At 54.5% G+C, this 25,322-nt stretch overlaps 2 protein-coding genes across 6 annotated transcripts; both read left to right on the forward strand.

The window, feature by feature from the left end:
* The first annotated feature begins 1,161 nt into the window (after positions 1–1,161).
* On the forward strand, positions 1,162–14,538 carry MYMX (myomixer, myoblast fusion factor). Of its 4 annotated transcripts, XM_074333014.1 has the most exons (4): positions 2,672–3,191; positions 4,022–4,236; positions 7,169–8,249; positions 14,430–14,538. In XM_074333014.1, exon 3 carries the CDS (start codon positions 7,233–7,235, stop codon positions 7,485–7,487), a length of 255 nt encoding a protein of 84 aa, XP_074189115.1. In that variant the 5' UTR covers positions 2,672–3,191; positions 4,022–4,236; positions 7,169–7,232; the 3' UTR covers positions 7,488–8,249; positions 14,430–14,538. The 4 variants fall into 4 exon arrangements, with proteins under 4 accessions (XP_074189118.1, XP_074189115.1, XP_074189117.1 ...); XM_074333017.1 differs by lacking the exons at positions 2,672–3,191; positions 4,022–4,236 and adding an exon at positions 1,162–1,324; XM_074333016.1 differs by lacking the exons at positions 2,672–3,191; positions 4,022–4,236 and adding an exon at positions 6,414–6,790 and having other exon boundaries at positions 7,044–8,249.
* On the forward strand, positions 12,325–21,957 carry SLC29A1 (solute carrier family 29 member 1 (Augustine blood group)). Of its 2 annotated transcripts, XM_074333012.1 has the most exons (14): positions 12,333–12,363; positions 14,430–14,538; positions 15,614–15,759; positions 17,662–17,743; positions 17,861–18,063; positions 18,166–18,305; positions 18,577–18,711; positions 18,802–18,899; positions 19,046–19,124; positions 19,597–19,694; positions 19,927–20,035; positions 20,249–20,334; positions 20,714–20,913; positions 21,300–21,957. In XM_074333012.1, exons 3-14 carry the CDS (start codon positions 15,731–15,733, stop codon positions 21,409–21,411), a joined length of 1,371 nt encoding a protein of 456 aa, XP_074189113.1. In that variant the 5' UTR covers positions 12,333–12,363; positions 14,430–14,538; positions 15,614–15,730; the 3' UTR covers positions 21,412–21,957. The 2 variants fall into 2 exon arrangements, with proteins under 2 accessions (XP_074189114.1, XP_074189113.1); XM_074333013.1 differs by lacking the exon at positions 14,430–14,538 and having other exon boundaries at positions 12,325–12,363; positions 15,677–15,759.
* The last annotated feature ends 3,365 nt before the right edge of the window (positions 21,958–25,322 follow it).

Raw genomic sequence — 25,322 nt, forward strand, 5'->3', positions numbered from 1 at the left:
AGGACAGGTGGCCCCCACACAGTGTGTGGTGCCCAGTGGCCACCGTTCTCGGGAGCTGGACCCCTGTGGAGGGGTGGGAGGACGTGGATGTCTCTCCAACCAGCATAGGCCAGAGAAAGTGAAGGTCATTGTGGTCGTGTGGGCTGTGCAGTGCTTGCTGGGGTGGCCCAGATGCGGGACTTGTGGTCCCAGGAGGAAATGCTTGCTGAGTCCTCGGTGGAGGATGCGGTGAGGTCAAGGTTGTCCCTCAACCCCAGGTTGGGGAGGACTTGGAGCCCTCGCCCTGCGGAGAGGGCACACATTGTGAGGCCAATGCACAGCCCTGGCGAATGACTGTGGACTATGGGGAATTGAATAAGGTGATTCCACCTGTACATGCTGCAAGTGCCTTCCATCCCTGATTTGATGGACCACTTGACTGTTTGCTTGGGAATGTACACCATATAGCGGAACAGGCTTCCTGTGTCTTGACCCGCCGCCAGCGAGGCTGGTGCAGGAAGACCCCTTGTTGGGGTGCGGGCGGATGTTTGCTTTTGTGTCAGGACTGGCTGCTGTCGCGAATATGTAGGCACCTTGGCTGAGAGTCACTATTGTTCCAGTGCGGTGCCCTAAGAACGCTGTCTGTGTCTAGGAAGCCTGGCTGTGCCCAAAAAGACTGGTGGTACCCTGAGGATCCTGGCTGTGCCTAGGAGGTCTGGTTGTGCCCAGAAAGGCTGGTGGTACCCTGTGAGACCCTGGCTGTGCCCGAGAGGTCTGGCTGTGCCCAGAAAGGCTGGTGGTACCCTGAGAGACCCTGGCTGTAAACAGGAGGTCTTGTTGTGCCCAGAAAAGCTGGTGGTACCCTGAGAGACCCTGTCTGTGCCCAAGAGGTCTGGCTGTGTGCCCAGAAAGACTGGTGGGTGGACATCGGGGGACACCCCCTGGGACATTGTTTGAGCTGGACTGGAACTTTTTAGCATGAGCTGGGTACCTGATACAGGGCCCCTGTGGCGACAGAGTCCCAGAGAGTAGTTTTCAGGCTCTCGGCCTCACGTGGAAAGGTGCTGGCTCGTGTAGTAGATGGCCATCAGCTGTTACCGGTTAACCATTAGCCACTAATATAACTGTTGTGGCTACTCTTGGTTGGTTGGCAGAGAAGTGGACAGCAGATTGTGGCTCGCGAGTGGGGTTAGCAAGCATGGATGGCAGATTGTGGATCGTGTGGAACCTACTTCCTGTGTCTAGCCTGGCCGCCAGCGAGACTGGGGTACAGGAAGACCCCTTGTTGGGGTACTGGCGGATGTTTGCTTGTGTGTCTCGACCAGCCGCCAGCAAGAATATACTGGTACGACTCCCCTATCTGTGGTTCCGTGGGTGCTCCTTTTTGGCCTCACCATGTCCTGTGTTCTTATGTGGGGAGGGGGACCAGAGTCCCTGCATGACAATTACCATAACTAGAGGTAAACATTTATAAAACAAATAATTCTCTACTATCCCAAATTCCTAAAGATCAGCTCCTAGATTTTACAGTTTTACCTTCCACCCAGAGGTCGCTAACACCACTGGAATTTATTTTTGTAGTTGGTATGTCAAAAGATCAAATCTTATCTTTCTGTCATGGATTGTCAACTGTCCCAACCCCGTTTCTGACCTGTATGTCCTTTCTCCTCTAACCAGAAATTCTACCTCTGCCCTATATACTCTTGCACTTGTTTCTAAACTCTGTATTCTATTCTTTAGTCGCTGTGTCCATATTCTTGCGTCTTGTCACACTGTTTTCATTCCCATCTGACCAGATTCACCGGATTAATATCCATAGGGCCAGATTTGCATCTCCTCTTCTTTTTCTTCTTCAGATGGACTTTGCTATTCTTGGCCCTTTTTTCCTTCCATATAAATTTTAGGATCAGCTTACTCAATTCCAGAAAGGGAAAACAAACAACTGTTGGGTTCTTAATTGGAATCTAATTGAATTTCCAGATTAATTTGGGAGACAACTAACAACTTTATAACATGAACTTTCCTGACCATTACCTTGGCACATCCATCCAACATTTAAAACTTCTTTTTTGTAAAAATGTTGTTTTTTTCCTCCGTGAGGGTCTTGCTCAATCTTTGCTAAATTTATCCCTGGGGCCTGTGGGTTTTGCTGCTCTCCCTCTCTGCATCAAATATGCCTGGCATGTCCTTCCTTATCCCAACTCCAGCCTTTCAGTCCATGCTTCTCCCTCCCACTGTCCAAGGAACAGCTGTGCCTTTTCCTGAGAGGCCTTGCCAGAAGGGTTGCTTTCACATTCCCAACTTGAGTCCTGCCAGCTGAGTCTGGGGAGAGTGACAGTTGTTTCAGTGGAGACAATGGCCTGCATTCTATACAGGCCACTCTCTGGGCAGAGCAGCTGCTCTTGTGGGTAGGGTGGTCCCACCTGTCAGCTCTACTCTTTCAGGCAGCATCCAACTCCCTGACCCACTTTCTATGTGTCTTCTGAGCATGTGTAGTGTGTGTCCTACTGCCTAACTGCCTGGGCATGGGACTATCCTTGCCTGGCATGGTGGGCAGAGGAATGGGGGTCATGGGTAAGGGACAGTCCCTCCTGCATGCAGCACCTCTTACCTCAGAGGTGCTGCAGTTTACAAAATGTTCTTTCAGTTGTCTCTACATGCAGGCCTCAGATCCTCCCAGCAGCTCCACTCAGCTGGGTGGTTTCAGGACCACTGTGGCTGTGCTTGGTCACAGGGCTGAACTCCTATTCCTCTGGGCTAGTATTCAGCCTTCCCCGTCGACGCTTCCTCAACCCAGCCAGTCTCCGCGCCTGCTCCTGGGCCCCTGGGCCTCTCAGCACTCCCTTCCCTCCATGAGGTCTTCCTGGCCTCTTTTCAGAGCTCCTTGTGTGGACATCAGCCCTGTCCTCCACCTCCCACGACCAGGAAGTGCTCTAAGCCAGTGCCGATCCTTTGGAGGGGACACCAGGACCGTGAAACATAACAGAGCCAAGTCCCAGGGGCTCCATCAATTCTTCAAGCATGAAGTGAGCCCCAGCATCCATTTTCAGGGGCAGGCCTTCAGGAAGCCGCTCCCTGGGCTAGCGTCAGACATAGGGTATACCAAGAGGGAAAACCCAAAATGATGGAAGGCAGGAAACTCTTGTTTATTGGACACATTCGAGGAGCCAGGCTCTGACCTACTACTCTCCCATCTCTTGATCCTGGTGGAGGTAGGTGTTACGATCATTCCCGGTTTAGGGAAGAGGACCAGCCCCCCCCCCCCGAGGGTGCCATTCCCACCCCAGGCTGTGCAGTGTACAGTCCGCTCAGGTAGCCAGAGCGGCCCTGAGACAGGGTCCCCACAGGGGAATCCAGATCTGAGCCAGCACATACAGAAGCACGCTTCACCTCCCTGTGTAGGCCATTGCAGAGGCGGTAGCCAGGCTGTAGAGTCATTTGAATGTGTGGATGAGATGAACAGAAAGAGGTGGGAGGCGCAGGACACCCCGTGCTCCCAGGTTTCACAAGAGCCCCGTCCACAGGTTTCCACTTCACACGTTGGTCCCCAGATATTTTTTTTTTCAGTTTACTTTTCAAAACAGGAGGTTTGGCCAATTTCCTCAAAGTTGCCGGGCCCCTCCCTGGTCAGCAGAGGATGAGGGGAAGAGGTCATGGCAGTACAGGCAGGATTCATTACACGAGGCTTAATCAGGAACTGGAAGGAACTGCCCCACAGCAGCGTTGTTGCCAGAAAGGATGGTTATCTTTCCAGAAAAGGCTGAGGACAAACTTAGCAGAGCCCTTGGTTTTCTGCCTTGGAGAAAATATCTGGGGCACGCTGAGGGGGCTGGGGTGGGGTTAATCCCAGGTGAGGGTGGAGAGGGGGAGGAAAGCGGAGTTAACCCCAGGAGGGGGTAGGGGTAGAGAATAAACCATAACTCCATCCCTGCCCTGGACTCAGCCGTTGCCCCTCCTGACCTCTGTTCCCAAAGTCCTCTGGCGTTCCCCATTGTTCTGAGGGCCTACATCCTGTTTCCCTTACTTTCCTCACTGTCCCCAGGCCCAGGGTCGAAGAATCTCACAGCTACAAGATACCACAGCTGCAAAAACTATTAGGCTGGGATGGGTGGAGTATATGTCACCCAAGGTCACAGCAACTGCAGATGTGGGCCAGCGCCTTGGTGGAGCCTCCATGATATACTGGAAATGACATGCTTTGGAAATTCCCGGAGAGACCCATCGAGGCCTGACTTTCCCTTCCTTTGGCTCAGTATGGTCAGTACCTCCCTTCCATATAGCTCTGTCCAATTGTATGTGACCTGCAGGGTTCTCACACGTACAAGTACCTAGGAGTGTGTTTGGATCAATGGAACTCTGGGGCTCAGGGGCACAGACTCTGGAGCAAGCAGGCCTGCAGGTGGGGCCCGTCACAGAACCTTCATTTACGTATTCTTACATCACATGTTTATTGCCAAGCACCAGGGACACAGCAGCTGACAAAAGGCATAAGTCACTATCATGGAATTTTTACTCTACGGGCGGGGGGGAGGCAGATAATCAACAAGATAAGGAAGTACAATTAAATATACAGCATGTCAGACAATGATTTGCTGTGGAGGCAGCAGAGGAGCGGATGGGGTGGAAGGAGTATGCTTTTAAACAGGATGGATGAACAACATTTGGGCAAAGACTTGAGGGAGATAAGAGATGGAGCCATGTGGATACCAAGAGAAAGAGCCTTGCAGGCAGGAGCAATAGTAGGTGCAAAGGCCCTGAGGCAGAAATATGTGTGACACAGTTAAAGAGCTGCAAGGAACCCAGTGTGGCTGGAGGAGGGGGTTGGAGGGAGGGAGGGAGGGAGGGAGGGAGGGGGGGAGAGAGAGAGAGAGAGAGAGAGAGAGAGAGAGAGAGAGAGAACTAGAAGTTGAATCAGGAAGCCAGGGGAGGTAAGACCATCCAGGGCCTTGTAGGTCATAATTCAAGCCTTTGGCTTTAACTTTGAGTGAATGGGAGTCAGTGGACAGTTTGAGCAAAACAAGGACAGGATCTGATTCATGTTGTATAAAGATTATTCCGGTCACTATATGGAAAAGAGGAACAGGACACCAGTTAGGAAGCTACTACAATAATTCAGGCAAGAGGTGATGAAGGCTCAGACGAGGGTAGTCATGTGGTGTTGGTGAGATGTGGTGAGATGCTGAGCATTTTGAAAGTAGAGTCACCTGAATTGACTAATGTAGGTGATAGGAAGAGAGAAGTCAAGGATAACTTCCAAGATTTGGGCCACAGTAACTAGAAAGGTGCAGTTGCCATTTACAGAGATGAGAAAGCCTGAGAAAGGAGCAGGTTTGGGGGGTGGGGGGAGATCAGGCCATGTATATGTTGTGTGATTTTACTCATAGGTAAGTTACTTAACCACTCTGAACCTCAGTTTCCTCCTCCGTACAATGGTTATAGTCCTCACACCCTTCCAGAGTGGTAGTGAGAACTGAGTGAGGTCAGGAACTCAGGCTTGTCATACACATGCTGCCCATGGCCAAGGGATGACACGTTGCCATATCTTTCCAGGAAGCAACTGGAAGGCGAGGGAGGAAATGTTTATAAATTTACACTCTAGCTCCTACTTCCTCCCCTGCTTCATCCAGGTAGAAGTGGAACAGGCCTTTTGGATGGTTAAGTTGTCTTTTTTCAAAGGCTTCAATGGTTTTGGAGATGTGATAATGCTCAGGGAGGCTGGTGGTGGGTAAGTGATCCTATTCCCAAGGCTGTGAAGTTCACAAAACACTTTCAAGGCCATTACCTCACGTGAGTCCAGCAAGGCAGAAATTATTTCCATTTTATTAAGTAGGAGAATCAGATACAGCGGTACCTCGGTTTTCAAACGTAATCCGTCCTGGAAGGCAGTTCGAATTCTGAAACGTTGGAAAACTGAGGCACGGTTTCCCCATAGAAAGTAATGCAAAATGGATTAATCCATTCCAGACCTTTAAAAGCAACCCCTAAAACTGCAAATTTGGCAGGAATTGTACTATCTAATGATACCATAGACCCATAAGATTTACGGCGTTCGTAAACCGAAATGTTCGTCAATGGAGACATTCGAAAACCAAGGTACTACTGTATTTAAAAACAAAACAAACCCAGGGTGTCTCTAAATCTTGCTGTCGTATGGAACCTCATTTAATCCTGGGGGGGAAAAGTAGGTGGAGAAGGGGGACCTGAAGTGGGTATTGCTCTTCCCGTTCCTAAGTGGGAGTGCCACGCAGCTCTGTCCAATTGGGCCCAGCTATGAGCTGGACTGTCACTCCACTAGTCTACCCCAGAAGAGGACACACCAATGCCTGCCCAGGTCCTTTTCTCCCTGTCGTGGCCACTCTGAGCATGCCTGGTGTGTCTGGGCTGCAGTCTTACTGCTTCTGAGGTTTGGACAAGTGGGTCTCAGATACAGTCCCATTCCACTTACTTCTCCCAGCTAGTCCCAGTTATGGAGGTAGCTGAGGAGGTGGCTGGAGCCTTAAAGAATCAATGTGCCTCCACTTACATCATGAGAAAGTGCAATCTTGGTTCCAACTCCGAGGTTTGCACCCAGCAGGGAGAATTCCGACATCTGTTCCCTCCCCTTCTTGCAGCCCAGCTGCCCCTTCTCTCCATATACCAGGTGCCAACACACAGCTGTCTCTTCCTTGCTCCCCCCCACCCTAGCAAGCTCTGCTGGGTAGGGCTGAGCTGGGTGGGGCAGCCCTGTGTATTGAGTGTCCTGTGCGACTGTGGGCTGTGTCTCGACAGGCAAATTCAGCCAGAGATTGCTTCTGAGCAGTGGTTCTGACTGGTGAGAGTTGCTGCCCATGGATGGGGATGGGGAGTGGGGAAGGTAAGAAGTGTCAGGTCAGGGTGGATCAAGGGCCTACAAAAGAAAACTTAAAACTTGCTGGGGAAGAACTGCTGGATTGAGGGAAAAGGGATGGAGAATGTCAGGAGACTGAGGGTGTGCAAAAGCAGGGGAGGAGGGGAGAGTACAGGGAACAGCAGGAGCCCCTGGGGGCCCTAGTCCCGGCTTTACAGTGAGAACCCTCCTGCCATAGGTACCTTGCTGAGAGAAAGGGCTTCAGGGAAGCAGAAGTGACACGTGAATTGAGGTCTGGGGAGCATGAGCGTGTAAACGGGATGTGTGGTGGGGGGCATCCTGCCCACCCCATGTCTTTGCCAGGTGAGGAGGGAGCAGAAAAGGCAGGCATAGAATCTGGATTGCCTGCAGAGTCACTGACCCGGCCATGCCCGCTCCACTGCTCCCGCTGCTGCTTCGAATGCTGCTGACCGGCCTGTTGCTGCCTGCCGCCCGTCTGGCCCGCCAACACCTCTTGCCCCTGCTGCGCCGACTGGCTCGCCGCCTGGGCTCCCAAGACATGCGAGAGGCTTTGCTGGGCTGTCTGTTGTTCATCCTCAGCCAGAGACACCGGCCAGATGCTGGGGAGGCCTCCAGAGTGGCCCACCCGGAGAGGAGGGAGAGGCTAGCCCCGCAAAAATAAGGCCATGAGTCCTGGTAGCAGCAGATACGAAAGGCTTTCTTTTGGAGTACGAGTCCTGGCACCATCACTGACAGCAGCTTGCCCAGGGCATTAGACTGAGCAGGACTGAGCATGAGATGGGTTTGACCAAGACATGCCTCCGGGCTCCCAGCAAAAATGACTAGGCCGATGCCCAGCATCAGCAGAGAACTGATCTTTACCCGCCCCCCCCCCCTTCCCGCATTCCTCCCAAGACCCATCCTAATCGCCTCGGGCCTTGGCCTGGAGAGGAACTGACTCTCCCTGGTCTCCACATCCCCAGATAAGTGGGGACAGGAGGTCCAGTGTGGGACAATATTTATCCTCGGGACAACTGACAATTTAGTGGAGAGGCAAGATTTTAATCCAGACTGTTTTCCAGATTCGGGATTTACCTTAAAAGAATGAAGAACTTGATTCCCCAGAGAATCAGTCCTTCCAACCCCCCCAACCCCCACGCCCCCCCACCCCTCCACACCCAAGCCCAGCATGCAGCAGGTACTCAATAAATACTTTTGAATTCTTGGGATGCCTTTGAAAGTCTTGTCACCAGCACTCAAGCTTGTGCAGCAAGACAGTCCCGCTGGGCGATGGGCATGGGGAACAACTCAAGGCTCCTTGTTCCATTGTCCCTGTCAGTCCTCATCTCCAGGAAGTTGTTTATTTTGTCTCCCTTCAGTCAGGACTGCACACTCCCACCCAGCAGTCCCGAGGCTCTTTTAGAGTTCGGTTGTCCACCTCAAGGTAAGGAAGAAAACGTCCTTGAAAGAGTTTGGAGACTCTTTTCAGCTAGTGGTGGTGGGAGATTTGTTAGTTTAGGGAGCCCGTGGGCAACCCCCCCCCCCACAAATGCACTGCTCCCCTGAGGGACACTGTGCCCCTTAAGAGATGGGGTGAGGGGTGACCTGAGGAATTCACTGCTTCATTTACCCTCCCCAATGGGAGGCCCCTCAGGGGTCAAACAAGAATTGTTATGTGTATTTGCAATTCAGCCTCCGGATAATTTGCTTAGGGTTGCCCTGCAATAGTCCTCCCGCGCTCCCTCCCTCCCTCCCTCCAGCAGCGAGTCTTGGGCTCTAGGGATACAGGCATCTTTCAGGACCCTCATCCTGTCCCCATACCCGTCAGAAGCTTGCGTAGGGGGAAGACCTGAGACCAGAGCTGTGCGCCCCCACCATCCCAGCCTCTGCGGGGCTTTCCGCCAGACCCTTGCCTCCCCACTTGCTGGGCCATCTGCTTCTTCCAGGAGTCCTCAAAAGCCAGTGCACGTGCTCGGCCCTCTCCGCAAGGAGGCCTAGGGGGAGGGGCAGAATGAAGTGGGTGAGATCCTCTGGGAACCCCGTCCCCCTCCGGGGTCACGGCGCCTTCCGCCCCATCCCCCTGCTTCGGGCCTTGTTCCTTTTCCGCGGGCCTCCCTTGCCGCCGACTTCCCTGAAGCGCTTCCCACTCTCTAGCAGCGTCGGCCGGGCGCGGGATAGTGCGTTACAGCCCCTCTCCCGCCCGGCGACACAGACCCGCCCGACCCCGCGCGGGCTGCGATTTCCCGTTTCGGCCCCAACCCCGAGGTGAGGGGGCCAAGAGGACTACTAGGGGCCAGCCGGGCTGAGGATTTCCGCCCCTCCTCCCCAACTCGGATGCTCCTCCAAGGTCAGCGCAGGTGTGCGTGGAGCAGAGGCGGGGCCGGGGGGGGGGGGGGGAGGCGGGGCGGGGGAGAGGTGCCCATGGGGCCCTTATGGGGTGGGGATATCAATGGAGCCAGAATCTGCAATTTCTGGCAAAGGGGGTACTTTTCTGGGACTTTGACTGCCGCAGTTAGATGACTGCCCCTCATCCCAACCACGTCAACCACGTGCAGATCACGCAAGGTTAGAGACCCTCCCCAAGCAGAGAGTAGGGGCAGAGATCTGAGAAATTAGGCTAGAAGGCCAAGTCCAGACCTAGTGAACAGATCCCGTACCCACTCAAAGAAAGTGAGGGAAGTGAGGTGAGGCTGACCCTAGGAGACCCGATCCTGTATTTATTTTAAATGTTGATGTTTTGTTCATCATGGATTTTTTTGCATTAACTTTGATTTTTTAAAAAAAAATACTGCATTAAAATATCTTGATTCCTGAAGTTTTGGGCGCCCCCTTAAATTTTACACCTCAGGCAAGTGCCTCACTGGCCTTGCCCTCATCCCAGCCCTGCCACAAGGTGTGGTGATATAACCACAAACACAATTGAGAACACACAGAGTCATGAGACATGTGCTGGTGGCAAAACGCAGGGCTGAGCCAACACACTTCCAGCGAACACAAATGGATACAGCGCTAGAGGAAGATAGGATTGTGTGTGAGGTGGTGAGGCAAGCTTAGGGCCTGGAGGGGGGAGGAGGGAGTCTGGGACAAGCCACAGTTCAAATAGGGTGGGGGTGGGGTGCAGCTGGATCCGTCTTTCCCACCCCACTCCTGTGCCAGACACCTGAGGGAGCCATAAAACTGGGCAGAGGGTGAGGAGGACTGCCTGGGCCTGGCTAGAAAACCTCCAGGCACAGGCCCCTGTGAGTTGGGGCTCCTAGTCTGTCCAGCAGAGGGCCCTGGCACCCAGCAACAATCTCTGCCCAGGGAGGTGGCTCAGGAGGTGTTTGGGTGCTGGCTGGGGGCCCAGGCAGGCTGAGTGCCAGATGGGCTTCTCTCCAGCAATAACAGTCCTGGTTAGGGAGCAGGCCAGGCTCAGTGGGGGTGGAGAGAGGAACCCTGTTCCGAGCTGGGACCCTCACCACTTCCCTCCAGTTTCTTTCCACTTCAGTTCCCTTTGCATACAACTGCAGATACTGACCACCAGCCTGGCCATGCCTGGCGGATCTGTCTGACCACTAAGGCCTGCCACCCCCTCAGGCCCAGTGCCAGGCAATGAAGTTGGGGATAGAGACAAGGGCCAAGGAATAGGCGAGAGGAGGGCCAGGAGAGGAAGAAAGAGAGACTGGACAAACACAGGGTGGAAACGGGGGAGTGTAGACCCAGACATGAAGCTGCCCTTGAGCCATGGGGCAGTGCCTAGAAAAATACCACCAATACCCCTCTTCCTGCCCTCTGCTTGGTTAAGGCTGGGGGATGATGCTGTGCCATGTCTCTGTGGGACAAGGAGCCGGAAGGCTGGAAATACCCCTTCTGGAGTAGCTTGGCGAGCACCCACTGATCCTAAGTCGAAAAGCTACCCCTCCCCTCAGGACCCAGTCTGTTCTCTGGGGAGAGGGTGTGACTCTGCCTTATCCCTATGATGTTAGTACTCCTAATTGTTTTTGTTTTGTTGTTTTTTTTAAGATTTTATTGGGGGAGGGGAAGAGGACTTTATTGGTGGAACAGTGTGTACTTCCAGGCGTTTTTTCCAAGTCAAGTTGTTGTCCTTTCAATCTTAGTTGTGGAAGGTGCCGTTCAGCTTCAAGTTGTTGTCCTTTCAGTCTTAGTTGTGGAGGGTGGGCGCAGCTCAGCTCCAGGTCCAGTTGCCAGTTGCTAGTTGCAGGGGGCGCTGCCCACCATCCCTTGTGGGAGTCGAGGAATCGAACTGGCAACCTTGTAGTTGACAGCCCACTGGCCCATGTGGGAATCGAACCGGCAGCCTTCGGAGTTAGCATGGAGCTCTAACCGCCTGAGCCACCGTGCCAGCCCCCAGTACTCCTAATTGTTGATTAGTGTCTGTGGCTTCTCCCGGGGACAGATCTTTGGTGGTGGGGGCAGGGGATGGGGTTTTCGCTCCTCAGCCTTTGGTTTTCCTCCAGCACTACGGGCTGCTGTAGAGGCAGTGATTTCCCCCTCCCCACAGTTTACTAACCAACAAAAAAGGAGGGACTCCCTTCCCCTTGCCTTGGAAGTACCAGAAGGCCTGATGAACTCCTCAGCATGCCCACCTCCTTCGTCCTCCACCAGTGGAGATTGTGGGGCAGGGTAAAGCTTCTGCCTCTGACCCTGACTTTCAGGACAATAGGATTCACTCAGGATGTAAGGCTGTTCCGGGCTTTTTCTCTTGCCGTCCCCAACTGTGCCTCAATCTTTCCAAAGTTCTGGATGTAGAAAGAGTGAGCCATGAGGTGAGGTACAGGGCTGTGCCTCTACCTATCACCCCACGCGGAGTCACACTTTCCCCCTCCAAGTCAGGGTGTAGGTGGTGTGCGTGTGTGTTAGAGGTGGGAAAAAACCCACCATGCAAGTCACTGATTAAACAGATTATGTCGGAGGGATCCCAAGGCGTGGGGGGTGGGGGTGGGAGGAAGGTGAAAAGCAGAGGGCCGTATAGGTCTGAAAGGAAGAACATGGCACTGAAACGGGAGGGCGTCACTGGAAAGGAAAAAGGTGCAGTGTGGAAGAAAGGGGTGTGCGAGGGAGTTTAGGGAGAGATAGCGGAACATCTGAGATGGAGTACGCACGTGGGGGTGGCGGGGCCTGTCTGAGCAGGTTTGTAGCTGACAGAGCCCTGAGACGAGTTCCGTAGGATTTGTGAAGCCCTGGCGCAGAAGAGACTGGGGGTACCCGTGTGAGACTCGACGCTCCAGCGCCGCGTGCTCCTTGCTGGGGTAGGTTTTAGTGGGGCCCGGCCCAGATAGGTACAAGCTACAGAAATAACACAAGGTGTGGGCCAGACCGCCCTGGGGGGCGCAGAGGCTCGGGATGGGGGACCCCTTCGGGTCCCGTGCGGCTGTGCGGGTGGCAGGGGCATTCCGGGGCGGGGCCCGAGCGGCGCTGGGGCAGGCGAGCGAGCTGGCGGGGGCGGGGGCGCGCCCGGGGCGGGCCCAGCGGAAGGCGGGTTTGAATGCTTTGCGGCGGGCGCGGGAAGCGACCAGAGAGCGTGTGGATCTCATCGCGGGAGGACTTCTTCCCAGCAGGTGCTGCCTAGGGCCGGGGGACAGGGGAATTGGGGACCCCCGGGCAGAAGACACCACTTCCTGCCTGCCACGAGGTTAGGGAAGTCGGGCCTGGCAGTTACGCGGCCGCGAGAGGAGACGCCAGTAGGGCACCCCCGTGCGGAGCTGACAGAGCCGCATGCAAGGGTCGGGGTGAGAGGGGACCCTGCGGGGACCGGGACCCGAGTGGTGCCGGGGTGGCACTTCTTCTGGGCCAGAAACTGGCTGTCGCTGAGCTGACCTCCGCAAAGGGCTAGTAGATGGTTAATCTCGATCAATCCTGTTGGTACAGGGGAGGGGCTGCGCCGCTAACTACGCAGGGTGAGGAGAATGGGGCTGAGGGCACGCTGAACCCGAGGTGGAGGAGCTGTCCTTTTAACCCCCGCCTTTTATTGCCAACTCGTGTTCCTGGTCGCGTCCTCATTTATTCCCCAAAAGAGGACCCTTCCTTCACTCAGAGAAAGGACAAGGCACACACGCTTCACGTTTTCTTCCCAGGGGAGAGCAGTGGTGGGTGAGGGCTGCCCCTCACCCCTCTTGGGACCTCCCCTCTGTGTAGTCCTCTGGTAACCTTTAGACCCTTCCACTTGTCCACCTGCCTGTGTGAGCTCTCCGTGGCAGGCTGTGTGTATTAATGCGGGGGATGGGGCTGCTTTACACCTGGCAGTCATGTCAGACTGGAGGTGACCTCGGCCCCCACCTAATGTTCCCCCCTTAGTTGGATTAGAGCACCCCCACCTCCCAGCATCTTTATACCTTCCTCCCCATCCCAGAAGGAGCCTAGAATAAGCTGTACTGTTGAATTTGAATTCCACCTCATTCATGCACTAGATCTGTGACCTTAGGCTCTGAACTTGAGCTGCCCTTATATGTTCAATTGAGACAATTTAGAACTAGTTTATGGATGGTTGTGAGGGAAGAGTAGGTAGCTGCAGGTAGTGGCTGGCCCCCTATGGGATCCTGGGGAGTGGAGCATTTGATGCTACCACAAGGGTGTGTCTAGAAGCTGGGGTGCATGAGAGGTGTTGGGAACCTGGATGTGGGGAGGTGCTCAGGTTGGTAGCTGCTTTCAGGACCCCATCTGGGCTGGCCAAGGCAAGGCTGGAGGGACACCAGACGCCCTGAGCTGTTATCATATCCCTGGTTGCTACTGGGCAAAGGCAGAAGTAAAACACCTAGACTGGCCTGCTGCGTGTCAGGATGGGGGGGTGGGGGCTGTCCTTGGAGTTGAATTTTGCCCAGGACTGGGGTGGGTTTCCTGAGAACAGAGCAGGGGTGTTAGCTGGGGGATAGGGCAGAAAGTAATACTCCTCTAGCCTGAGGCAGATTTCATCAAAGATGGGGACATACCCTATTCTCGCCACCCAGTCTCTGCTCTGTTTTGAAACTGCTCCTGCTCTTTACTGCTGGGAACCTTTCGTGTGGGGTGGGGGTAGGGTGAAGCATACGATGTGCTGAAGTGAGAAGCTGGGGGTTCCCCTCCCTATTTCCTAATAGAAAATTTGAGTCCTGAGCCTTCTCCTTCCACCCCTCAGGGTAGAACCCTCTTGCCCCCATCCCTCTAGAAAATGTAAAAACTTGTTTATCACTCTGTCCCCAGTGCCTGGCTAGTGGGCAGAGGTCCTCCGTAAATATTTGTTGAAAGGACCTGGGTATGCTCCTCCCTTCCCTGTCTCACAACTCAGGTGTGGGCTGGGGTGCTCAGGAAGATTTTTGGAGGGTGGAGTTTACCCAGGAAGGGGTTGAGAGAACTTACTGGGACTGACAGAAAAGCCCATTGAGGGCTGGGGTCCCGCCTAGCCGACCTTGTCTGTTTGCCTTGGGCTGGGACCTGGAGCACCGGCTGTACCTGTGAGTAGACCCACCCCCAGCTCCCCTGCTGAGACTGTTGGGTCTCTTATCTCCTGGGCTACAGGGCTGTTTTTTTATCTCCCTGGTTGAGTGTATGTGGTTCCTCAGAATGGGGACGCTTTCTCTCACAGCAAGGCCTGGGGGGTTCTCTCCGCATATGCCCTGTGCCACTGTCTTCATTCTGGACCCTTCCTCAGGAGGATCCTATGGACAAAGCCTGCCACCTGAGCTGGAGCTAGGACCACCTCCCAGGGACTGCCCAGGCCCCTTTGCTCCCACCCTTCTGCAGGCAAGTCTGGGCACCCGGTGAGTGCTGGCCCAGGTGGGCGAGGGGGAAAGCCATGTCCTTCTGGCTCCAGAGCTAGACCTGCATGTGGGGGATGCACAGCACATGCCTACCTGGCTTTCCATGCTATCCGAAGGGAAAGCTGGCGCTGAAGAGGTCCTGGCTACAGAAATAACACAAAGGGGGAGCAGGAGAGGGACACCAAGTGGGGAGGCTAGGAGCTTTGGGACTATGCAGTTTGTCAGGCCTGTGTCCTGTCCCCCCCTCCCCTCCAATCTTCCCTTCAAGTTTGCTCTCGGAAAGGGGAAGAGTGCTGGGGCTTAGAAGTGAGTCAGGGAGGAACCAAGGGGGGATGGGGTGACCCTGAGGCCAGGAGTGGATGTGAGGGGAGAGGCCAGGCTATGTTGTGGAAAAAGCTGTGCTCCACACCTATCAGGAAGTATTTTCCTGGAAAACTGGCCAGGAACTAGGAAGCTCCTTGGCAATGGCTGGAAAGGAAGCTGAAGGTGCCACCAGCAGAGAGGCTGGAGTCTGGGGTGCCTCTAGGAGGTTCTTCAGAGCGCACCCTAGCCATGAGTCCAGGGGCTCCCCCAGGAGGGTGGAGAGGTCAGACTTGCAGAGAAGTGGGGGAGGCCTCTGTGGCTTGGCCTCACTCTTCACCCTGTGGCTGTGCTGCTGCAGATCTGCTCGTTTTGTTCTCTCCCTCTCCCCTCCCCTCCCCCCTCTGTTCTATCTCCTTTCTGTTTCCCTCATCCTGTCCCTCCTTCCATTGTCGTCATTGTCCCTGACCCCTCGCATCCTCTTCCCTGCCTTTGCCTGTCTTTCCCTCCCTCTCAGAGTCCTCCTCCTTCTCCCTGTTCTCCACCCTCTGGTTTCCCAGCTTACAAACTGCTTCGCTGCTGGATAAAAATAGCGGTGGCAGCAGCCAGGCCAGGCTTGGTGCCAGGTAAAGCCTGAGCAGGCAGGGGGACCCAACAGGACTGGCCAGAGGGGTCAGATTGAGCAATCCTGAGAGGCAGGGCCAGGAGAGGGTCCTGCTGGATTCTAGAGCTTGCCAGCCATGTCTTCCCTGCCCCCTCCTAACCACCCCTCAAGAGTCTGAAGAGGCCTGTGGGGAAACAGGGTGGAGACAAGGCCTCACACTGCTTCTGCCCCCAGCAAGCCTCCGAGGGAGGGAGCTGTCAGCCAGACAAAACCAAGACCGCCGTCACCATGACAACCAGTCACCAGCCTCGGGACAGGTACTGAGGGACCTGGGCTGGGGATCCAAGGGAGTGAAGATGGGTTTCCAGGGGAGCTGGAGGCAGTGTTCTTTGTAATTTGGAGTTCTCACTGCTGACTGGCCATCCATCCATGTAGCTGTGAGTCAGGTTGTATCAAGGGTGGGGGCTATACATGCCTTAGCTGGATGTTGGCTGGGGTGTCTGTGGGGGGAGCCAGGGTTGGTGAGTGGCAGCCCCTCCCTGGCCTGTCAGTGTTTCCACTGTTGCTCTCTAGCCAGCCAGCAGCTTCTGGCTTCTCTACCACCATGGGGGAGGCACTTGGCAGTACTCTTCATTCCAGAGCACATCTGGCAGAACTCGCCCCTCCCTCAGGGCTGCCCCTGCCTCATATGACCTTCTCCTCCCCACCTCTGGAGCCTGTGACTGCCCTCAAGTTAGACCCGCAACTGTAATCATGCACATATGTTTTGGAGGAAGAGGCTGTAGCTTGATTCGAGTTCTCCAAGGAGCCTAGGACCCAAGAAAGTTGAAGTCATGCCTCAGGGCCAAAGCTCTTCAACACAGGCCCCTGACCCCGTCATCTACCCCTGCCCATTCTGTCTCCCACCTGTGCCAAAGGCCACAGAACTAGCCCAGCTCTAGCTGTGGGACCTTGGGCACTTAGCCTGATTTTTCTGGGACTGTTTCCCACCTGTAAAATAGAGGGGAGGTTTATTTGAATGGGAGAGAATTTAAGGAGACAGTAAGTGCAGGCTTGGCTCCCTCCATTGTGTCCTCCACTCCAAGGCTGCCTGCCTGCCCCTTCCCAGCCTCACCACTCCCAGCCGTTCTCTGAACCCCTTTCCATCTCCATCACCTGTTGCACTCATCCAGCCCCACTCTGACCCTCTATCGTGTGTGACCTTGGCTGGGAGTTTCTCCATCCTGGGTCTCTGAATCAAGCCCTTCGCTCTCTTTTTCAAGGTAGGGGGTATAAGAGGCCGTTGTAATGGCTCAGACCTGCCTAATCGGAGCTCTCCCCCAGGCCCTCCCTGTGTGAGGGCACGCCCAGTGCTCTGGCCAGACCTGTCCAACTGCATGGGCTTTGTCCCTGCCATCTCTGTGAAGAAAGCAGATGTTGATTGTGGGAGGGTATGGTAGACATATCTGGAGACCACAGTGCGGGGGCCCAAGGCTGAAGGCTGGGAAGCTGGCCCCTCCCACACAGGCCCTGAGGTATAGGGCTTGGGGCTATGTGCTGGCCAAAGCTGGAGCTGCTCTTATTTATACTCTGGGGCCCAGGTTGGCATCCAATGGCCAGATACCTCCTAGCCTACCCTACGTGGTGTGACCTACAAAGCCAGTTCTGTCTGGGCCCAGAAAAAACAGCTCCCTCACTTCCCAGCTGCCCCAAGACACCACGCCTGCCTGTCCCCTAGGTCCAGAATGGTCTGGAGTTTCTTGACCTCAGAATCCTCTTTGGGGAGCTACACAGTTCCCTGCCCAGACTGTATAATCACTTCCAGCCTTCCCGGCAGGGGTGAAAAATACTTTGTTTGCTTTCTTACTCACCCGCCACCCCCAGCCTTTAGCAGGATTTCCAAAACCACCTCCGGATGTGTGTGTCCCACTGGTTTCCAAGCCTGCAGGGTCCCCCAAGTCTTCAGGGGGCTGAAAACCACCATCCTGAGACATGCCCTTCACTCAGTTCTGGTTCCCCCACCCCTGGGGACTCTGCCGGGCCCTTTTCCTTATCCCAGGAGTCCTCCCCCTCCACACACACCCATAGGAGGGCACATGCACTGGGAAAAAAACAGATGCCCTTAGCCCTGGGACAGCTGGGGACTGAATGTCAGGGAGGGATGGACTTCCCTGGGTTTGATTTGGGAAGGAGGGTGGGATGGCGGGTCACTTGGCCCCTCTTTCCTCTCCCATCCCCAGGTACAAAGCCGTCTGGCTTATCTTCTTCATGCTGGGTCTGGGGACCCTGCTCCCCTGGAATTTTTTCATGACAGCCACTCAGGTGAGCCTGGGAGGACTGGGCTCCGAGGGGCATATCTCACTGGGCATGTCGGGTCTGGGTCTGTACTTGTGGGCACAGCGAGAGAGGTGCCCACACGCATCTCTGCGTCCCCCACAGTATTTCACAAACCGCCTGAACCAGCCCCAGAATGCGTCCTCGGTCACTGCCAACGTGAGCAGGGACATCCAGGCCTCGGCCGCCACCCCGACACCTGCTCCACCACGGAGTTTTCTGAGTGCCATCTTCAACAATGTCATGACCTTGTGTGCCATGTTGCCCCTGCTGATCTTCACCTGCCTCAACTCGTTCCTGCATCAGAGGTGAGCGCCCAGGCCCTGCCTGAGCCTTGGCTGCCTCCGCGGCGCCCTGGGCTGAGCCCCTGCCTTAACTACGCCTCGCTGCCACCTTGGCCTGTCCCCTAGGATCCCCCAGTCTGTGCGGATCCTGGGCGGCCTGGTGGCCATCTTGCTGGTGTTCCTGACCACTGCTCTCCTGGTGAAGGTGCACCTGGACGCCCTGCCCTTCTTCGTCATCACCATGGTCAAGATCATGCTCATTAACTGTAAGCAGGGCTGGGAGGGGCCTGGGGCAGAGACCTTCCCACATGCCCCCACCCTTCCTTCAGACCACAGGCAGCCAGAGGGGAGTCCATTCCGACCCCCAGAGGAAATGGATGCCATGGGCAGTCAGGGCTGAGAGGCCAGAGTGGGGCCGGAGAGAAGGGCCACTGAGCGTCAAGACTCCCTGGGAGGAAGGCAGGAGTCACAGGGACCTTTTTTCCCATGAACCCCAACCGGCCCCCTCCCCTGCTAATGCCCACCTTGTTCCCCCAGCATTCGGTGCCATCCTGCAGGGCAGCCTCTTTGGTCTGGCTGGCCTCCTGCCTGCCAACTACACGGCCCCCATCATGAGTGGTCAGGGCCTGGCAGGCATCTTCGCGTCGGTGGCCATGATCTGTGCCATTGCCAGTAAGTGTTGCTGTCCATCTGCCTGTCACTTTAGTTTTTGCGGGGAGAAGGGGGCGGGGCCTGTCTCATCACTGACACCCTCCACCCCAGGTGGCTCGGAGCTGTCAGAAAGTGCCTTCAGCTATTTTATCACAGCCTGTGTGGTCATCATTTTGACTATCATCTGTTACCTGTGCCTGCCCCGGCTGGTGAGCAAAAGGAGAAAATAGGGGGTTTTCGTCGGGGGGGTTCCAGGGTGCCAGAGCAAGGGTATTCTGAGGCTGAAACCTGGGGGGAGGCAAAGGTTCACGAGACCCCGCCCCTGAATCCACTTCCTGTCTCCCTCACTTGATAGGAGTTCTACTGCTACTATCGGCAGCTCAAGCTGGAAGGGCCTGGGGAGCAGGAGACCAAGTTGGATCTCATTAGTAAAGGTCTGAGTCTCCTGAGGAAGCTGGGGTGGAGGACGGCCTCTGGCGGGGGGCAGCGGGGCACAGAGGACAGGAATGAGTACACAATTTGCTGGCAGAGAAATGAGCCAGAGGCCAGAGGGGCCAGGGGTCGGATAAGGGGGACAATGGGAAATAAGGGCTGGGAAAAATAAAGTGGGGGGGGATCCTGAATGACCTTATTCAAGGCATTCGCCTGAGGGCAGTGGGAAGCAATTTCAGATTCTTGGAAAAGGTGTAACATGAGCTGAGGCTCCTGGGAGAGCACTGGACCCAGGGACTGTCGCTATGGGGATTTAGAGGAGGTCTGGCTAAGTGTTAGGGTGTGGCTGTGTACTGTGTAAGGGAATGTCCACCCCCAGCTAACCCCGGCCCCTTTGGGAAATGTTGGTGTCATTTCCTGTTGCTCTGTCTTTCTTATAACTTGAAGATTCTTCCACAACCTGTCCCCTCCCAGGAGAGGAGCCAAGAGCAGGCAAAGAGGAGTCTAGAGTTTCAGCTCCCAACTCTCAGCCCACCAACAAAAGCCACTCAGTCCGAGCCATCCTCAAAAATGTGCGTGGCGCATGGGTGCCCTGCCCTCTATCTCTTACCCTCTTTCTCTCCTCATTCTCCACCCTCTGCCCAGCACTATGCAGTCCATCCCTTTCTGACCTGAGACTGGCCACTCTCTGGGATTCATGTGCGTGTCTGTGTGCGTGTGTGTGTATGTGTGTCGGGGTGGGGATTCTTCGATCTTGAATGCACAGACACCATGAAGACGTGGGCCTGGGTCCCTTTCCTCCAGATCTTAGTCCCGGCTCTCTCTGTCTGCTTCATCTTCACGGTCACCATTGGGGTGTTTCCCGCTGTGACTGCTGAGGTCAAGTCCAGCATTGCAGGCACCAGTGCCTGGGGTGAGGACACCAGGGGTTCCCAGGATGGGGTTGGGCAGGGACTGGGGTCGGGGAGAGGGACCCTGGGACTCTCCTGGTTCATTTGCCCTTCCTTGGGCTAAAAGCATGTTCTCCACTTGACAGCTGGGGAAACTGAGCCCCCGTGAGGGTCAAGTTTGCTAAATCTACCTCTGGACCTAATAACCATCCCCTAATGTAGTCTTCCTCTTCCAGGAGACTATTTCATTCCTGTGTCCTGTTTCTTGACTTTCAATGTCTTTGACTGGCTGGGCCGGAGCCTCACAGCTGTAACCATGTGGGTAAGTAGAAGACGGCACCAAGCCCCTGTGAGATGCAGGAGCCCCCCTTGAAACCCAGAAAGGGCACCAGGAAAGTATGTGGCAAGGGGACCACGCTTTTAAAAAAAAAACAAGGCATGAAGTATGTATAGTAAGGTATACAAGTCTTAAGTGTACAGCTTAATGAACACACACACACACACACACACACATACTCCCTGCATAATCATCCAGGTCTAGATGGAAAACATTTATAGCATTCCAGAAGGCTCTACTCTGCCCCCTCTCAATCAGTACCCCCAAGGGTAACCAGGCTTTGAGGTGTCAGTACAGATCCTGAGGGGCTCCAAATGGAGCCCTGGGGGCCAGCCCGGGCTGAGGCACTGCCTGGTCCCCACAGCCTGGGAAGGACAGCCGCTGGCTACCAAGCCTGGTGTTAGCCCGGCTGGTTTTCGTGCCCCTGCTGCTGCTGTGCAACGTCCAGCCCCGCCGATACCTGACGGTGGTCTTTGAGCACGACGCCTGGTTCTTCATCTTCGTGGCTGCCTTCGCCTTCTCTAACGGCTACCTTGCCAGTCTCTGCATGTGCTTCGGGCCCAAGTGAGTAGGGAACTTGGTGGCATCAGGCAGGGTCTAGAGCCCCAGTGGGGAACACGCAATGGAGGAAGAGAGGGCAAAAGGAAACCCTGATAATGGAGCTTAAGGTTCCCAGGTGGAGAGAGGAGACAGCCAGGGAGGGGCACCTAGGCTGAAGGTGAGGAGTGAGGGTTGGGGTGCACAGGTTTGATTAGGTGGGGATGTGGGAGGGGGCTCGCAAGTAAGGTGGAAGACAGCACCCAGGACATGTTCCCCCAGGAGGGAAAAGACAGATTGGGGTTGGGAAAGCAGGACGGGTTGGCCAGCAGAATGAGGTGCTCAGTCAAGTCTCCCGTGATGCTCTGGGTGGGAGCCATCCTAAGGTGGCCTTGCCTCCCTCCCTCCTTTAGGAAAGTGAAGCCGGCTGAGGCGGAAACAGCTGGAGCCATCATGGCCTTTTTTCTGTCTCTGGGCCTGGCGCTGGGGGCTGTCTTCTCCTTCCTGTTCCGGGCGATCGTGTGACCGTGGATGGAGAGAGAACTGCGCTGGGCTCCTGCTCCTGCCCCTTCTTCAGAGATGGGCAGGGGTGAGCTGGTGGTTTTCTCTTCTAGCTGACTTCTGCTTTCTCATGACCTGTGCGGGGCCCCGGTGTCCAGCCTCTGGGTGGACAGTGGGGACATTGTGAGCCTGAGGGTCAGAGTCGGGGGAGGGGACGCAGTCACTGCCTGTGCTCGAATACCCCACTCTTGGTTCTTACCGATCATTGACTGAGCGGCACAGCAGAGGCTCCTCGGCTCAGTGTGTGTGTGTTTGTATGTCTGCTGTATGTTTGTCTGCCTGGCTAGGGGCCAGGACTGTCTGTTCTAAGGTCCAGTCTGATGTTTCCATCCCCCTCTTTCTCCCCGTGCCTCTTCCCGTAACCTCTCCCTGTCCCTTCCCTGCTCCCCATCTTATTCCTACCCATCATGCACCCTGCTCAGTTGCCATTGTACTGCCTTTTTTATACTCAACAGAAACCAGGCACCTACAGAGGCTGTCTGAGTAAATAAACTTTTTTTTTTTTTTTTTTTTTGTCTCCGTGGCTCCTTGTGTCCTCCAGCCACGGCTTCATGCCCAGGAGAGAGTAGAGAGATGGCAGCCTGAGTCTGGGGGGATGAGCATGACCCAGCTGGGTCCTGGCGAGCTCTGGGCCTGGGTCCAAGTTTGGGGGTGGGGTGGGAGTTCATCCTCTTGGCCCCAGAGGGGCTGCAGTGCCCCCTGCTGGGACCACAGAGGAGGGATAGGCCTGGAGCCACAACACCCAGATTGTTGGCTGCTTCACTCCTTCCATAGCACTGGGGAATGGAGACAGCACCCCATCTTTCTTTTGTCTTCACTGTCACCCTCTTGACTGTCCTCAACCCCAGCCCCGGGAATGAGCTCTGCAAAACTGGTCAGCTCTCCCCTACCCACCTCCCCTCACCCAGCTCCTGGCTATACTCCCACACACCCCGGCAAGAAGAAGCTGCACCTGAGGGTTCTCTCCTACCTGGCACTCTGCCCTGACACCAAAGCTCAGACTTCCTGGCGAACAAGGGGCCTAGGTGTCTCTGCATGGAAGCTGGGCCCTCTTCTGAAACTCTGGCCTAGGGAGAGGTGGGATGGTGTGGAACCATGAGAGCGTCTCAGTGGAGGGGGCCATACCACTGGGTCCCCCTTCTCAAAAATGACTCCTTCTGGGCCGGCCCGGTGGCTCAGGCGGTTAGAGCTCCATGCTCCTAACTCTGAAGGCTGCCGGTTCGATTCCCACATGGGCGAGTGGGCTCTCAACCACAAGGTTGCCAGTTCAATTCCTCATTCCTCGACTCCCGCAAGGGATGGTGGGCTCTGCCCCTTGCAACTAAGATTGACCACGGCACCTTGAGCTGAGCTGTCGCTGAGCTCCCGGATGGCTCAGTTCGTTGGAGTGCGTCTTCTCAACCACAAGGTTGCCAGTTCGATTCCTCCACTCCCGCAAGGGATGGTGGGCTGTGCCCCCTGCAACTAGAAATGGCAACTGGACCTGGAGCTGAGCTGCGCCCTCCACAACTAAGACTGAAAGGACAACAACTTGAAGCTGAACGGCACCCTCCACAACTAAGATTGATAGGACAACGACTTGGAAGTACCTTGAAAGGCCTGGAAGTACACACTGTTCCCCAATAAAGTCCTTTTCCCCTTCCCCCCCCAAAAAAAAAAAAGACTCTTCCTGACAGAAAATGGGACCAGAGCTCTGGCCACCGTGGACCCACCCCCACCCCCAAACCCCCCATCACACACTTCGTTGACCCTGGCCCTCAGCACATGTCTCACACTTCCCAGAAGGGCAGGAGGTATTACCACACAGCCCAGATTGTTCATTGATCCGTGACCAGCAAATTGCTAAAGAGTTGGCATTCTCTGTCAGGGCTTCGTTTCTGAGTCTAATTTAATTGAAGGCTTCAGGCCTCATTCAAGGGTAGTTAGTATATCATTGTACGGGGAATGAGTTCATGTACTCCATATCGAACCAGAGTACATATCTGAGGTTGGTGACAACAAGGCAGTTCCTTTGAGGTTCAAAAGTAAGGGTCTCCAGTCTTTGCAGAGCCAGTGAGTCAGGCGGAGATAAGCCTGTGCTCTCCTCTCAGTCCTTCGAGACTTCCCTATTATACCCAAACCTGAAAGACCTATTGGGCTCCTTCCTCAGTACTGTCAGCCCTGCAGACATCCTGTGTTTCTTCCTTGGGTCCCTTCGCCGCCTCTTGCCTGGCTTCTCAGGACTCCTGTCCAGGTCTCCTTCAAACCATCCCACACATAGCCACAGGATTATCTGAAAACAAATTTAGTCATTTGCTGGTCTCGCTCCCGGGAACAGGCCTACCATTTCCAAATCTTCCACCATCAGCAACATCAACAGCCAGATGATGCAATTCTTCCCTCTCTGCACCTCGGAACTTCTGTAACTTTGCAACACATCCTTTATCAGGCGCTTCTCCTATTCCAGCTACCAGACTTTCATTTTTCAGGTAAGAGTCTACATTCTTTTCATAGGTTGGCTAAGCTGTAAGTGCAGTACCTGGCTCCCAGGGGTACTCATAAATGTTTGCTCCATGTATCTGCTGGTTCCGTCCCACACAGTTTTCACATGCCTGACTCCAGCTGGGTGGTAGCACTCATTTCGCTGTCTGTGCCCATGGGATGGAGATAGGAGTTAAGTACGCTCCCCAAGCCCAGCAATGATTTGAAGGAGGAAAAAACATTTAGTCACTTCTTTCTGTACTTACTCTGATGTTGAAGAAAATTACTAGAATATTTTACCAAAAGTATTATCTTAGACTCTTCCCAGAAAGGCAGGACGTTTCCTAATGCAAATGACGAAAGTTTGCAATCTCACTCATTTCCGTTCTCCTGACCACAGTATTTTCACCTGAAAACGGGGAGGAATAGGGGCTAGAAAAAGCAGCATCCAGGTCTTCTGCCTGCCCAACTGCAGTGATGGCTCGAGACCACAAGTGGGCGCTCTGCAGGCAACACCGCCTGTGGGAGGCATGAGCTTCACCACTTTCCTCCCGTGTTTCCCCGAAAATAAGACGTAGCTGGACAATCAGTTCTCATGCATCTTTTCGAGCAAAAATTAATATAAGGCCCGGTATTATATTTATTATAAGACCCGGTATTATATTTATTATATTATAAGACCCGGTATTATAGAAGACCAGATCTTACATTAATTTTTGCTCCAAAAGACGCATTAGAGCTGATTGTCCGGCTAGGTCTTATTTTCGGGGAAACACTGTAGGACTTTGTTTCCTATAAAGTGGGGAGGTCTGAGCATGAGAATCTGCCAGGTATTCCTGATACTGCCAGACTTATGCTGGTCATCACCTTCCTTCCATGGGACATTTCTGCCCAAAGCATCAGTCTATGTATTCAGCTGTTCTCCACCCTGGGATGGCTGCTACTGCAACACAGAGATTCCCTCTAGTCTGATCTGATATGGTAAATTGTAGGGGCTTTACATTTTTCAAAAGCGAAGAGCCCCAACAATCAGTCTTCCTTAAAAACGGAAGTGAAGCCTCAGGCATAACTGATGAATATATCAATTCTTTCAGGTGAATATGGAAAGATGGTGAAGGCAGTATAATGTGTGTGTGTGTGGGGGGGTGGCTTGACAGGAAAAACCTGATTATTGGGAACATAAATTATTCTCAGAATGTTCAACTATGAGAGTTAAACTATGATAGTGATTCAAAATAGATGTGAGCAGAGAAATGCAGTCATTTTAAAAAGAGCCATTCTCTGGCCAGCAGGCCCTGCCTGAAACATAAGTCTTGTCACACAGGAAAAGCAGCAGCCTGAGGGAGGTCAGCCAACCAGCCGATTAGACAGGGAGGCCAGGCTGGCAGTGAGGCCTGTCTGGTTCCTGGGGCAAG

This window comes from Rhinolophus sinicus, linkage group LG05 (genome assembly GCF_036562045.2).
Source record: "Rhinolophus sinicus isolate RSC01 linkage group LG05, ASM3656204v1, whole genome shotgun sequence".
NCBI lineage: Eukaryota > Metazoa > Chordata > Mammalia > Chiroptera > Rhinolophidae > Rhinolophus > Rhinolophus sinicus.